Source organism: Lygodium microphyllum, chromosome 17 (genome assembly GCF_053477565.2).
Source record: "Lygodium microphyllum isolate KBCC chromosome 17, Lygodium_microphyllum_v1.1.10, whole genome shotgun sequence".
Taxonomy (NCBI): domain Eukaryota; kingdom Viridiplantae; phylum Streptophyta; class Polypodiopsida; order Schizaeales; family Lygodiaceae; genus Lygodium; species Lygodium microphyllum.
Window position 1 is genome coordinate 88,974,506 of NC_141151.1, and position 15,007 is coordinate 88,989,512.

Below are 15,007 nucleotides of genomic sequence, written 5' to 3' on the forward strand. Positions count from 1 at the left end.
TTGATATGGCTTTTATGGTTACAGTGTACACCTCTAATGTAGTTTCTTCATCCAACCTCCCTTGATTACGCGAAAATGGCTGTCTTGAATGAAAGGTTCTCAAAGATACAAACATCCTCATAAGAGAGTAGTCAAAGCTCTTTTTTAAATGTTTTAAAAAATGTGAAAGTGTGAGCTTACTAAAGGCTCTAGGAGCTATTTTATACACATGCTTGAAGTTTTTCATACTCCCCTAAACACAGCTTTGACATATAGCAGCTTAAAAAAAAACTAAAAAACTGAAGGTTCTCTTTCTACCGCGAGTTACCGTCATCGTATAATGGAGTTCTGACCTCTAAGCCTTGACACACTCGTGAAAATCTGCTCTCAGGAAATGCCAGCTCAATCACCGGTCCATCGACTCAAACACAAGGATCCACCGCGCCTCGCCCCACTCTTCCTTGCCATTGCAGGGGTTTTGGGGCTCTACTTGCTGGGCACGCTGTGGGGCTCATCACCCAACATCAAAGCCAAGTCCACACAAGCTTGCCCTCTCTCACCCAAGTCACAGAGATCCGCCTTCCAGCTGCCCAGCTCCTGCAATTTGGCCGAAGGCAAGTGGGTGCTCGACCCATCAAGGAGCCCTGTCTATGGAGACAGTTGCCCCTTCCAGAGGAATGCATGGAACTGTGGTAAAAACAAGAGACCCGGCCTGGCGCGCATCTACCAGTGGAAATGGGTGCCCCAGAACTGCTCCTCATCTGCCATTGATCCGCATGAGTTCATGCATGCCATCAAGAACATGAGGATCGGCTTTGTGGGTGATTCTCTCAATGAGAATTTCTTAGTGTCTTTGCTATGCATCCTGAGTACTGCTGATCCGGGGGCCTCTAAATGGAAGAAAAAGAAGGCTTGGAGGGGGGCCTTCTTCCCCAAGTACAATGTGACGGTTGCGTACCACAGAGCGGTTCTCCTCGCGGATTATGAAGAGTATGCTACCTGAACATCACACCCCTTTCACACCATATGTTCAGCAGGATATAGGGCACTATGAAAGTTGTTGGAACACGGAAGTTGTGATTTCCATGTGGTGGATCACGTCATGATGTTTAGGTAGGATGAACAAGACGTTTAAACACCTGTGGCCTTTTCAAGTGCTTTTTGAACTTCTACTGTTTCTGCATCTCTCCTTTTTTCTATCAAATTTCAAGCAAAAGGGCTACATGCATAATTATTAGTTTGTGTTGTGTTTTCTTAGCTTGCAGAAGTGGAGCACTGACTTCTCTCACAAGTAGATCATCATAGCAGCTGATTTGTTATGTGTTTTGAAGAGGGCATCTGTTGTTGTACCATTGTTTAAGTAACTATGTATGATTCTCCCCATCAGTTCCTCCTCTTTGCCTCCATGCAAGATTTATCAAATGGATGTGTAAAACAAAATGTGCGAGTCTCTTCTTTTGGGGGTAGTTTGTGTGAACCTTTTTTTTGTGAAAATGGGTGGCTAATTGTATTGCTAAGAAAATAATATGACAATGGAGCAAAGAGTGAGGAACTCATAGCAATGCAGGAGCTGCATCAAATAAATATGAAGCCTCTCAGGGCAGTCTGGGTGGTTTAAGGCAAAGAAGCCAAGGTGGAATAGTATAGATCCACCATGAGGTGCCATCCTGTAGCATGAAGAACAAACCATGGTATCCTCAAGTGTGAAGCAACACCTTTTTGAGTTCTTGCCAATGCTGGAGTCACATTGAAGCTGCTCCTATCATTCTGAACAATTCGATGACAGAAGATTACAGTTGGGTGTATATTGGAGAACACTCTCTGCTGAAGATCAGTTAACTGATAGCAGCTCTTCCAGATATATTATCCTGTGAGGCTTCCTAGATCTCTGTTCACAATGCAGAAGACTTTGGGATCTGCTTGCTGCCACAGGCCTCTAACCTCATGGCCACATCCGACCTAGTCTCAATGACAAAGGTTGTGTCATGCATCTCAGCCTCATTGGCATTTTTGGCTGATTGACTGGGAAGCCCTCCACGTAATGCACCCCAAGCTCAGGTCTGCCATGCCGGCCTCCCTCCAAATCACCTGTGCTGCCCTGCACACTCAAAGGGAATGCATTGTTGCCTCAAGCATCACTATGGACATGTTTAGTAAACCCTGTCTTGCTGCATCTATGCCACCACTGGTGGCCTTGTTTGGCCGACTCCATCTCTAACCCCCTAGTCCACTTCTCCCACATCGCCATTTAGGCTATATCAATGGTAGAACACACCGAGGTTCACTTGATAAACTTGTCACCTTGAATTCAATGCACAATCACCTTTCGAATGATTGGGTCCTTCATCATGGAACATACCTAGGATGTGCCAACCTACCTAGGATTAGACCCATCTCTCAATTGCACTACATGAGCACTTAGGGAGGGAGCACATAGTTTTCTTTTAGGTACACTTGGAAGATACAACCAATCTATTATCAACATCCATCTTACTTCCTTCAGCAACTCCATACCCATATCATTACCTCTTCACTGACAACTACTAGCTTGTCACTAGTAACTAGCCACAAGGGGAAGGATACCTTTTTGGTCATTAACTATTCCATAGGTGCTTCGAAAAAGTGCATTTAATAGGCTTGATGATGCTCTACTTTGCACAATGATGGCTCTTGGTGTCTTCTTTGTGAAGAAATGCTCTAAACGCAGAAAATACAAAACCAACCGTACGACAAAACACAGACTGATAAATGTAGAATATAGCTAGGGTTACGGTAACTCAAAGGCAGTGAACATAATAAATAATGAAGTGAATGAATATTGAATATATAATGCTCATGCAGCAAATACACTATGCAATGAATACCGAACCTTGAAACCTCATATCTCGGGGGATCAAGGCAGAGGTTATGAACGTAGCAAGGCACCCTTTGTGTGTCAAACACCAAAGCACAGGTACCTAATGAGAGAGAAAATTGGCGATAGCTGGAGATGGCAAACGCAATAGTCTAGAGGTGAGTGATAGTATAGATGATCCTGTGGAGGAGAGAGAAGATCAAATGCAGGTAGTTGGTGCAAGGCGACAACACTTGGATGATGGCGATAGCTCTAGAGACCCTTGATGATTGCAAACGCAGCCTGGATGATGACGTGAGAAGTTGGGGATGGACGTGTGGCAGCGATTGCAAGCTTGGCAGTGTGGAGCAGCAAGTAACAATTGGATGTGGGTGATGGAGGTTGGAATTAGGTGCCAAATGGTACTAGACAACAATGGAAGACTCTGACTGCGATGTCTGTGAACGAGGTGTGGGCAGCAGAGATGCGGCTCTTGAAACCTGCAAAAACGAGATTGTGGGAGAGTAGTAGCCTGCATGCCTATTTAGAGAGAGTTTGGGATACCCAAATTAGGGTTTTGCATGTGGGACACAATAACTCTCTAGAATCACGTTTCTTTTTAAAATAAGACGGTCTCTTCATTACTTAAGTGTGTTTTGGGGTGGTTTAAGTTTGGCTAATGCATTTTTAGCTCATCACCCCCTCTTAAGCCCAAAATTGAGCCATGAGAAATAAGCCCTTATATGAATTTTTTTTTCTTTTTCCCCAAGGTGTCCCACACCAAAGCAGCTAGGGCATGGGGCAAAGAGTGCACATCAGCTGTTGAGTGACCTATCAAGACTACAAAGGCGATGGTTATCTTATCGAGGGAGGCCAAGTGATCACCCCAGAGAGGTTAGGGTATTGAACCAAGGGTGCATGTTGGCTGCTCAGGGGCCTACCAAGTCTTGCAAAGGTGAATGGAATCAACAATGAACCTTTTTTGTTGGTTAAAAAAAAAAAAAAAGGCTTTGGGTTAATTTGTTTACAAGATTTAGCATTGAGGGTTTTAAACAAGTGTTCAGCCCATTGAGTCACTAGGCCCTGAAGTAAGAGAAAGGAGAATGGATAGCCCCACGACCTTGAGAAAACAAGCAAAACAATCTAATACACTGCTAGGACAAGGGCCTAGGGATTCATAAGGGATTGTGTGTGCACCATCATATGGAGAATATGTGGAGAGAAAAGCACCACAACGCGTAAGTAAGCAAAATGAGCAAAGCTAGCATGCAAGCATATGAGAAAAAGAAATGCCATTGGAGATTGCCGTGTGCAATGCTACGAGTATGGTGGATCTGGAGTCGACCACTTGAAATCAACCTTCCTTCCTGGGAGACGGTGGTAATTCCTTGATTAAGCACTTAATTACAGCAATCAGCAAATGAACATAAATTGAAATGCACAATTTACCTTAATAATATTGGACAATAGACACCTAGTTGGCCCCAATTTACAATGGATGGCTTGGCATCTGAAATCCATGTCAATTCCACGAATTTCAGGTGCTAATTTTAGTGTATGATATCTTCACCTGTTGGCACGAGTCCCAAGGTGGCTGCTAAACCCTAATTTTTGCAGAAATATAGGGTATATTAGAGATTTCTCTGTTGCCCACCAAATTTGATTGAGATATGCTCAAAATGATTGAGAAATGTTGAGATCTCTTGAGAATGGGTTTGAGAAGGTGAGAGAAAGCCAGGGTGAGAGAAAAATCTTATTTTCTTTGCGAGAAAATCCTAAAATCTGCTTGTTGTCTGCTCCAGCTTGCATTTAATGTAGTCACCTCTTGCTTGGCACCTTCAAAAAGTAGTCTCTTGATCATCAATGCTGTTGCCAGCCCTTGGAAGGTGTCTCCTTGCTGTCCCCTATCTACTGAATTGCCGTTCTCTAATAAAAAAATGAACCAACAGCTCCCTCTCTCTCCCTCCGAAGTGGTAGCCTTTTAAATCCATTTTTTAGCATTATCCAGCCATTTAATTAATTTTCAGAATTAAATAATATTGAAAATTTATTTTAGCATTTCTAACCCTGCCCTAAATTAAATGTGCCCATCCATAATTAAATTGGTTAGGCCATTTGTAACATGGAGTGGTCCCCAACCTCTGTTGGCCCTTAGATTAACATTAATTAATTAATTAATGCTAGTTCTTAGTGTCACCACTGACACTTATTAGTCAAATAATTGTCCTAGGGTCTAAACTGATACCAATTGACCCCCAAAACCCAATTGGCATAACTTATCACAACTTTTACCTTTGACTCCCATTACATCCACGGGATCCTTGGCTTGTTACTATGAAATAATTGCCATGTATATCACATGTGCTAAACAACCTTGCATATTTCATTAATAACTTAATCAAATGTTATCGGCAAGATTAAAGCATCTTAAAATTTCATGTCTTTGTGACAAACCTCCCCCTTGAAATACTTGCAATCATCCTCAATTGCACTGCATTGTGCCTAAAGAAAAGCATACTGCGCTGGGATTTCCATAAGGCATTATAGTCACAACATTGGCCATTGTTGTTTAACCATGCTGTATGCCCCAAAGCTTACTAAAAATTTCCAGCATGCATAAACATAAAATAATATTGAGAAATAGTCCAAAATTGTTGCTAGAAACCCATTGGATGCATGTGTAACTCATGTTTCTCAATGGTTCTCGCTTTAGAACCATAGTAAAGCATATTCTCAACATCTGAAACTGTCAATGGCATTTACTAATATGTTGTTGTCCATGGAACCAGCTGTAAACCATTGAAAACTGAGCATAATCTGATCATAAACCAATCACTTGTTGATCTAAGAACTAATCACAAACTGCTGCAAATGTAACCCCATGATCACAAATTGATTGCAAAAATTGATCAGTAACTAATGTAAATCTGATCTTAAAAGTGACCATAAATGGTTCTCAAATTGATCAAAAACCGAGTTAAAACTGATTAGAAATTGATTTCAAAATTGAGGCAAAAGCTTACGTCAAATTGATCATGAACTGATCTCAAACTGAAGCAAAAGTATAGTCTCAGAGCCACGGTAACAACCATACTCATTTGCATACATCTCACACTAACTAGTACATTGAGTAGTGACCCCGTGGTAGACATATTGTTAGCACAATACCTTGGATGCATGCTGAATACATCTGAGATCCACTATATACGAGAGCTACCCACAACTAGAGGAGTGGAAGTGCTACCTTCCCCTTGAGCATCAAGCAATACTTTGGACCCTTGCTCTGCTAAAATGTGTCTTGTGGTCCGAAGCATAGCACCTCAAAAGATTTAACACTATGGAATTTGCTTCCTCAGATTGACCATTTGTTTACAGATGGAAGGATGATCAGAATTTCAACGTGGTACCCATATTCTCAAACAACCCCTTCCAAAATAATTAGTTCATCCACTCACAATCGACTCTGGCATATAATGATACTTAAATATATGCTACAGAAACAAGCGTGCCATATGATTACCCTTTATTTTCTTCCTCACCGGAATGAAATGGCCTTGTTTGCTAAACATGTAAATGATAGTCCATATTGCATCATTCTTTGTAGATATTCTAGAAAGCTAAAAAATAAAATCCATTGCAATGCTCTGCTGAGGCCTATTTGGAATAGACAAGGGTTGCAACAAACGCGGCATCTTTTGCCTATCATGCTTTACCTTTTGACATATGATGCATGTCTTGAAAAGCTACTCTACATCATGCCTCATAGCTCTCCAATAAAAGAAATGCTCCATTGCCTTAACTATGGCATCAATACCTCTATGCCTTGTATACAAAGGAGCATGACTTTTAGTGATAATTCTAGGCCTCAACTGCTTCATGACACACAGTCGTTCATGCATCATAAAAAATCCATATGCACAAAGTGCTCATGCCTTTGGCCATTGCACGGCTGATCATAAACATTAGCAAAGTCGGAATCAACAACATATTGCTCTTTCGTGGTATCCAACTCATTGTGATAAACCATGCTGACGGTTGAAATTTGTGGCTTACATGACAGTGCATGAGCCACAACATTCTTTTTACCATCAATATGTACAATCTGAAAATGAAACATAGAGAGAAAATTTGCCCATTTTATATGCTTCTCTGACAACTTTGTTTGTGTTAGAAAGTACCTTAAAATCTGATGGCCTGTCTGCATTGTAAAATCACCCCCCAACAAGAATGTTTCCATGTAGACAATGCATGAATTATAGCCAAGAGCTCTTTCTCATCGACCTGCAAATTCTTTTCTACAATGTGGAGAATTCAGTCTCATAAGCCATAACTCGACCATCCTGCATAAGAACAGCCCGAATGCTGTTATTGCATACATCACACTGAACCATGAATAACTTCCTTAGATCATGCAATACATGCACAGGATCTAAAGTCATCTTTTCTTTCAACTTTTCAAATGCTGAAATTTTCACTGCTATCCATCTAAATGGCACATCCTTCTTCTACAAGGCATGCGATGGAGATGCAATTTCAGCAAACCTGCGTACATACTTTATGTAATAAGAACATAAACCCAAGAAGTTGCGGATCACATGCACATATCTCAAAGGTGGCCATGATTGTATTGCCTCAACCTTTGCAAGGTCTATGCGAATACCATTAGCCGAAACAATGTCCCAAAAAGTGGATTTCATGCAAAAAGAATTCACTTTTCTTGTTATTGATAACCAACCTATGCTCATATAGTTCATTTAACACAATGTCCAAGTGTCTTCTATGCCGTGTCTCATTCTTTGAATAGACAATCATGTCATCAAAGAAAGTGTCCACAAATCCTCTATGTGGCTTGAAGATGTAATCCATCATCTGATTAAAAGTGGCAGGAGCATTTGTAAGTCCAAAAGGCATAATAAGAAACTCATTCAATCCAAAAGATGTCTTGAAAGTAGTCTTAGGCACATCTTCCGGTCTAATGCATAATTGATGATATTCACTTTTCAAATCTATACGGCTGAATATGGCTGCCCCTTGCAATCTATCCATAATATCATTGATCTGAGCGATCGGAAAGCGATTCTTTATCGTGATTTTGTTTAGAGTATGATAACCAATGCACATACGATGTGAACCGTCTTTTTTTTGCACCAAAAGCACTGGAGAACAAAAAGGAGATGAGCTGGGTTGAATCAACTCTTTTTCTAATAGCTCATTCACTTGATCGATAATCTTCTATTGTTGGGTTGCTCTAACTTTGTAGGGTGGCTTATTAGATGTGCTACCTCCAGGGATAAGATCTATGCCATGATCTTTAGGCCGTTCAGGTGATAGCTTCCCTAGAAGTGACCGAGAGAAGCAATCTGCATACATTTTCAGAAATGACATGTGATCCTTCTCTAACTTGGATATGTTTCCAATATTCTCACTATCATTTTTATCCTTGGTAAAAAAACCAAGTACGTTGAAAGATGATTTTTCATTACTTTAGAAATAGGAGCTACAGATACAATAGGGACAAATTTTCCTTTTAGTTTTACATCAAGTGCAAGTATCTTTCCCTCATGATGTTGAATAATGATATCTTTTGTGCGTGAATCAATCATTGCATGCATATGGTGACACCATGGTATACTAAGCAATACATCATGACCCTCAAGTGGAGCAATCGAGAACTCTTCACTGTCCACATATCCTTGTATATGCAACCAAAGCTTTCCAATGAGTGGTGTGTGTCAGAGTGCAACGATGCGGAAGCGTGGGACCAAGACTGAGAGAGAGAGTGAACACAGAGAGGAGAGAGAAAGAGACAGTGGAAGATGAAGATCTGCTGTATAAGGTGTGCTGTATACAAAGATATGCAGATATATACATGGGCACAGTGCGCAGGATTGCGTGTCTCCACCTCGACGATGCAACCTGCTGTCCACCTCGAAGTATGCTGCAGTCTGCACGAATCTCCAGCCTGAAATCTGCAAATACAAGTGGGAACAATGTGCAGACTGTCGGCTATAAATTGCCTGAAATAATGCGAAAAATATGGCAGGTCGACTGCATTAAATGCAGCCGACTGGTACAGATCTGTCCGATTGTACTAGACTGCCACGTGGCTGCCTACTCCGCCAAGGGATGACTGACAATCTCTAACATCCCCTCTCAAAGCCTGGACGGGGCAAAAGCTTGAGGGATCTGGCATGTCTCCGAAGTAGAGCCTGGGGAAGCGCCTTCATAAACAAATCTGCAAGATTGTCCTCCGTCTTGCAGTACTCCACAGCTATGGTCTCATCCAGAAGCTTCTCCCTGATGAAGTGGTACTGGATCTCTATGTGCTTCGTCCGGGCATGGAAAACAGGATTCCATGCCAAGGCAATGCAACTCTCATTGTCGCATCGCAAAAAAGTAGGACGAGTCTGGGGGCATCCAAGCTCCTCCAACAATCTTCGAAGCCACACAGCCTCACATGTGGTGGAAGACGCGGCCCGATACTCCGCCTCAGTGGACGAAAGGGCTACCGTGGGCTGTTTCTTGCTACTTCATGAGATAACACCTGCACCCAAGGTAAAACAGTAGCCTGTAGTAGACCGCCTGTGGTCCACATCGCCAGCCCAATCCGAGTCGCTCCAACCTGCAAGTACAAGATCGGAACCACCTGTGCCTGTTGGATAATGAATCCCTAAGTCAGAGGTCCCCCTCAAATACCGAAGTATCCTCTGAGCAGCCTGCCAATGCACCGTTTGAGGATCACTCATGAACCCCGCCAAGAGACCTACAGCAAAACAAAGATCAACATGAGTGTTGAGGAGCCAAATCAATGATCCAATCAATTGACGGTAGCGGGAAGCATCTGCCAAGGGAGAATCTGAATGTGAAGTGGCCTTCCATTTCGGATCCATAGGAGTAGAAATGGTCCGACAATCCTCCATCGCAAAGGAAACCAAGAGCTCATGTACATATCTCTGTTGAGAGATGAAATTTCCCCTCTGAGACTGATAAATCTCATGGCCCAAGAAAAAGTGGAGTAGACCCAAGTCCGTCATCTCGAATGTCTGATGTAAAGCTGCCTTCGTCTCTTTGACCTTCTGTGCATGATCACATGTGACAATCAAATCATCAACATATAACACAAAAAGCACACAAGCAGCCTCGGAAGTGTGTACATAAAGCTGCAGAATGGCCTTGGAACGCCGATATCCCAACTGTGACTGAAGGAATGAGTCAATCTTCTCGTTCCATGCACGCAGAGCCTGCTTGAGGCCATACAAGGCCTTCTTTAATCTGTAGACTTGCCCATCTGAAGATCCAAAGCCAGGAGGCTGCTCTACATAGATCTCCTTCTTCAAATCACCATTGAGGAAGGCCGATTTCACATCCAACTGGTAGACAGGCCATCTCCTATGTCCAGCCAAGGCAAGAATAGCTCGAATAGTCGCCATACGAGCAGTGGGGGCAAAAGTATCATGACAGTCAATCCCAGGGTGTTGTGCAAAATTTTTAGCAACAAGGCGAGCCTTGTGCTTGTCCAAAGAACCATTGCTAAGGTACTTGGTCTTGAAGACCCATTTGACGCCAATCACCTTCTTATGCGAGGGGCGAGGCACGAGATACCGAGTGCCATTCCTCTCAATAGCCTCCAACTCGGCTTCCATAGCTTTCTTCCATGGTGCGGACTGTAAAGCCTCCTTCACGGAGGTGGGCTCTCGATCCTGCATAACACGGGTCATCATAATCTTGGCATCTGACATGCATCGGAATGTACTAACTCTAGAGGAGAAGATTTCACGGAAAGAGACTTCTTATGAGGCATCTATGCATGTTTACCATAAACACAATGATCACAATGCTCAAAATCAGCATAACAAAGACAAGGCAAGTAACCCAAATGAGAGAGCACTTTCATTCCAATTTGACTCATGTGTCCCAACCGGGCATGCCACAAAGAAACATTTGGCTGTTCGGTCATGGTAACAACATGATCACTCACACTAGATACATGGAGAGGATACAAGGTATCAGTTTTATACCCTTTGGCAATCACTCTAGATCCCTTATAGATCTTCCACTTCCCATCACCAAAGGTGGTATGAAATCCATTGTCATCTAGCTGCCCTGTGCTAATCAACCTCTTCTTGAGCTGAGGTACATGCCGTACATGCTAAAGTGTGAAGACAGAACCATGCTGAAACTGCAACTGCATGATCACTCACACTAGATACATAGGGAGGATACAAGGTATCGCTTTTACACCCTCTGGCAATCACTCTAGATCACGGCAACAACATAATCACTCATACTAGATACATGGAGAGGATATAAGGTATCACTTTCACACCCTCTGGCAATCACTCTAGATCCCTTACAGATCTTCCACTTCCCATCACCAAAGGTGGTATGAAATCCATCGTCATCTAGTTGCCCTGTGCTAATCAAGCTCTTTTTGAGTTGAGGTACATGTCGTACATGCTAAAGTGTGAAGACAGAACCATGCTGAAACTGCAATTGCACATTGCCAATACTTGCAATGTCACATGCATAGTTGTCCCCAAGATGGACAACACCATGTCGACCCCTTGTGTAGTCAGAAAACCACTCATGATGAGGGGTGATATGAAAGGAAGCACCTGAATCTAGAATCCAAGTGTGCATGTCATTATCTGTATCTGCAAGTAAAGCATGTGTACTAAAGTGTGAAGAAACAAAGAGTACGTCATTCCCACTGTCACTGTCATGAGTGATTACATTCACCTCTTTAATTTTGACATTGCTCTTCTTAGACTAACTCTCTTTCTTCTCTTCCTTGCTATCATTTGTCTTCTTGCCCTTTCCTTTCTCTTTCTTCCATTTGTAGTAGTCACGTTTAAAGTGACCCTTCTTGCCACAATGATGGCATTCAACATCCTTACCACGTGATTTAATGCGTCCCTTGCTATCAGATATGCCTTTCTGCTGTGATGTGCCCCTAGTATGCAAAGCACTAGAAGACTTACTGGATGCATTGTTCTGCCGATTTATTTCTTCCAGGAGTAGAGCACTCTCTACATGAGCATACAAAAGGAGCGAATTGCTCATAGCAGTCCTGAATGTATCCCAACTCTTTGGTAGAGTGCAAAGCAAGAACGTAGCCTTAAATTCTTCATTAATCATGAACTTCAAGGCAACCAACTGGCTGAAAATGGAGTTAAACTCACTCAAGTGAGTAGACATTGCTGTACCCTCTTTCATATGCAAATCCATAAGCTTTTTCAGCCAATAAGCTTTGCTTGTGGCACTCTTTTGTGCATACAGTTCTTCTAGTCGAGTCCAAATAACATAGGCAGAATCCAAACCTTCAATGCTAAATAGCAAGTCATCAAAAATCGATAGCTCGATGGTTGAGCGTGCAAGCTCATTTAACTCATCCCAGTCTTCCTGTTCCATAGCTGCGGGCTTTGCCCCTTTGGTCTTAATCAGCTCTGTTTGCTTCTTTTGCAACAAGATATTATAGTAGTGTTTTTGCCAGAGTGCAAAGTTATGTGCTCCTTCAAGCTTCTTAATGTGCATGAGATGACTGTTGTCACTGCTGCCAGCCATGATTTTCAGCCCAAATGTGACCAAAAAATTCAGCAAATGCAGACCCAAACTGTCACACTAGTGACCAAGGTACAAACAAGTACCAACAAACAATAAATAACCACGTAAAAGCAGAAATTTCAGATCTACAAATAAATTTTCAGAAGCACTCAACCTTGTGCTACAATGCTCCACAATTGATTACAACTGTTCCAAGGACAAATACATCACATTACATGAGAAGTCCCAAATTTTAGCAGCAATTTCTGTTGTACACGCACCCATGGGCACAAAATTTGACACGCACGGTCAAAAGCCCTAAAATTTTTGTGCTCAAAGCATCAACCATACATGTGCACTGTCTCTAACATGCATAGAATAGGCCAATTTGGCCAAAATAGAGCAATTTCAGCAAAACCCCCAAACTTTTCCAAGTGCTAGATGTCCAAATTGCATGGAATTAAACCCGCATGTACATAAAATGACCAAATGGCGCACAAATTTTACCCAAACAGCAAAAGCCCCAAATTGCACGGGGTCCAATGTGCATCAATGTCGAGAAATTGGGTAAATTTCAGCCCAATTCTTGCATGTAGATGAAAAGCCCCACATGTCGGAGGCAAAATGTCACAAATCCTTGCAATTTCTGAGACAAATGTTGTGTCTTGCTTGCATCGAATCTAGACAAATCCCCAAATTTCTAGCACAAATCTGCCCAAAACCCTGAACTATGCTTACACGCATGAACGCTCGTCAGTGAGCAAAGGGCTTCCTTGCAGGGAACCTTTGAAATAATTAAAAATTTTGCAAAGGAAAAAAATGACAAATCTGCCCCGTTTACAATCGCCAACCCGTCGCCTGCTCGCATGATCTGCGTCTAATTAGAAATGACGTTTTTGACTTGCACCTGCAACCACGCGACTAGGTTTGATCAGGGAATGACGTTTTGACGTGCGCCTGCAACCACGTGATTGCGTCTGACAAGGAATGACGTTTTTGACTTGCGCCTACAACCTAGAACTGTCGCCTGACTGAAGCGTGACCTGTTGACCTATGGCCTGACTGCATGAGCTGTCGCCTAACTAAAACGTGAAAGAACAATGACGAGCTGACTTGCACGGACTCCGAGAGGTGCAAACACCTTAGCCGCAGCTCTGTTACCAGCTTGAAGTAAGCAATGCGCAGTGGCAATGCAATGTCCAACGATGGAAATGTCATGTAGAGAGCAAAACATGAGCAAGAGTAGCGAGCGAGTGAGAGTCAGAGATAGAGATGCATGATGTTCTTGGGTACAATGACGAGTGTGTACCTCTTTACGTTTTAGATAGATATATATGAAAGTACAAATGTGCTAAGGGTGTGTTCACACTCGTGCATATATAAAAGGCACGATGGTCTTTATTTCCAATAACAACCTTGCATATTTGATTAATAACTTAATCAAATGTTATGGGCAATATTAAATCATCTTAAAATTTGACGTTCCCGTGACACCACTTCAAGGGTGATTAAAAATGGATAAATTCGCATAGATGCATGTTTATATGAATAGAATGTCAATGCATGGGATAATGCAAAGGAAGATGGAAGTTTTTACACTCGTGTAGAATGCGATGCAACGATGCCACTTGGATAGTGTCCTCGCAAGGAAATTATTTACTTATTCAAGTGTCCTTTTACAATCATGTTATCTTGACATTGCAGACGAAGTTACAAATGTCTAAAATGTACAATACAAAATAAATAAATGTTTGAAGGTGAAAAACCATAAGCATCATCATTGTCACTATCAAGAGAAGGAAACCGTTCCCTCTCAAACTGGAAGGAGAAGAAAGAGAGAAGCATCCTCTCCTTGTCAATTTGAAGAAGTAGAGGAGGGTGTATCCAAGCCATCCATAGTAGAAGGTATTGTAGAATTGGCTTGTTGACCGCCTTGGTCAAAATATTTACAAAATTATCATTGGATGGCACAAACTCTAGGTAAATGGTGTCTAGCTCAACCTGCTCTTTGGTGAAATGGAAATGAATTGCCATGTGCCGTGTTTAAGGGGTGATAATAGGATTGCCCGCAAAGGCAATGGCACTCTAGTTGCCTACAATAGACAATTGTAGGCAACTCTCAAGGAGACTATAGTGCAGCCAAGAAGTTTCTCAGATAGATGGCCTATGTAGTGCCATCGAAGAGAGCCCAATACTCTACCTCGGTTGTGGAAGCCGCCACTGTCTCCTACTTATGGCTAGCCTAAGAGATAGGTGTTGTGCCCAAGGTATAGAGGTAACTGCCATGGGAATGCTAGGTGTGAGCATTTGTTGCTCCCAGTGAGAATGAGTGTAGCCTTGCAAGCATAAACCATGAGCATAAGTTAGTCCATAATTATAGGTATACCTTAAATATCTTTACACAGAAGACGAGCAATCCAATGAGATATTCTAGGTGCATTAAAATATTGATTATACAAACTAACTGAGTATGCAAGATCTGGCTTAGTATGAATCGACTAGAGTAATTTCTCTACAATAGAATGATAGGTATAAGTATCAAAAGGTTGACTCGAGGTATCCTTATGTCAATGGATAGTGGAATGAAGAGACGTGGCCATTGGCCGTGTTTGATCAGTGCAATACTATTCCACCAGCTGTAGGGCGTACTTT

The 15,007-nt window shown here is 42.2% G+C and overlaps 1 protein-coding gene across 2 annotated transcripts in view; it reads left to right on the forward strand.

Moving 5' to 3' along the window:
• Nucleotides 1-270: 270 nt before the first annotated feature.
• The window catches only part of LOC148022126 (protein trichome birefringence-like 12), a 29,240-nt gene continuing 14,503 nt past the window's right edge, over nt 271-15,007 (forward strand). Inside the window, exon 1 of one of the 2 annotated variants that reach the window (XM_087697770.1) lies at nt 271-969. In XM_087697770.1, coding sequence (XP_087553896.1) covers nt 374-969 — 596 coding nt within the window. In that variant the 5' untranslated portion in view covers nt 271-373. Of the gene's footprint in view, nt 1,093-15,007 lie in introns of both variants that reach the window. The other variant, XM_087697771.1, reaches the window with a different exon arrangement.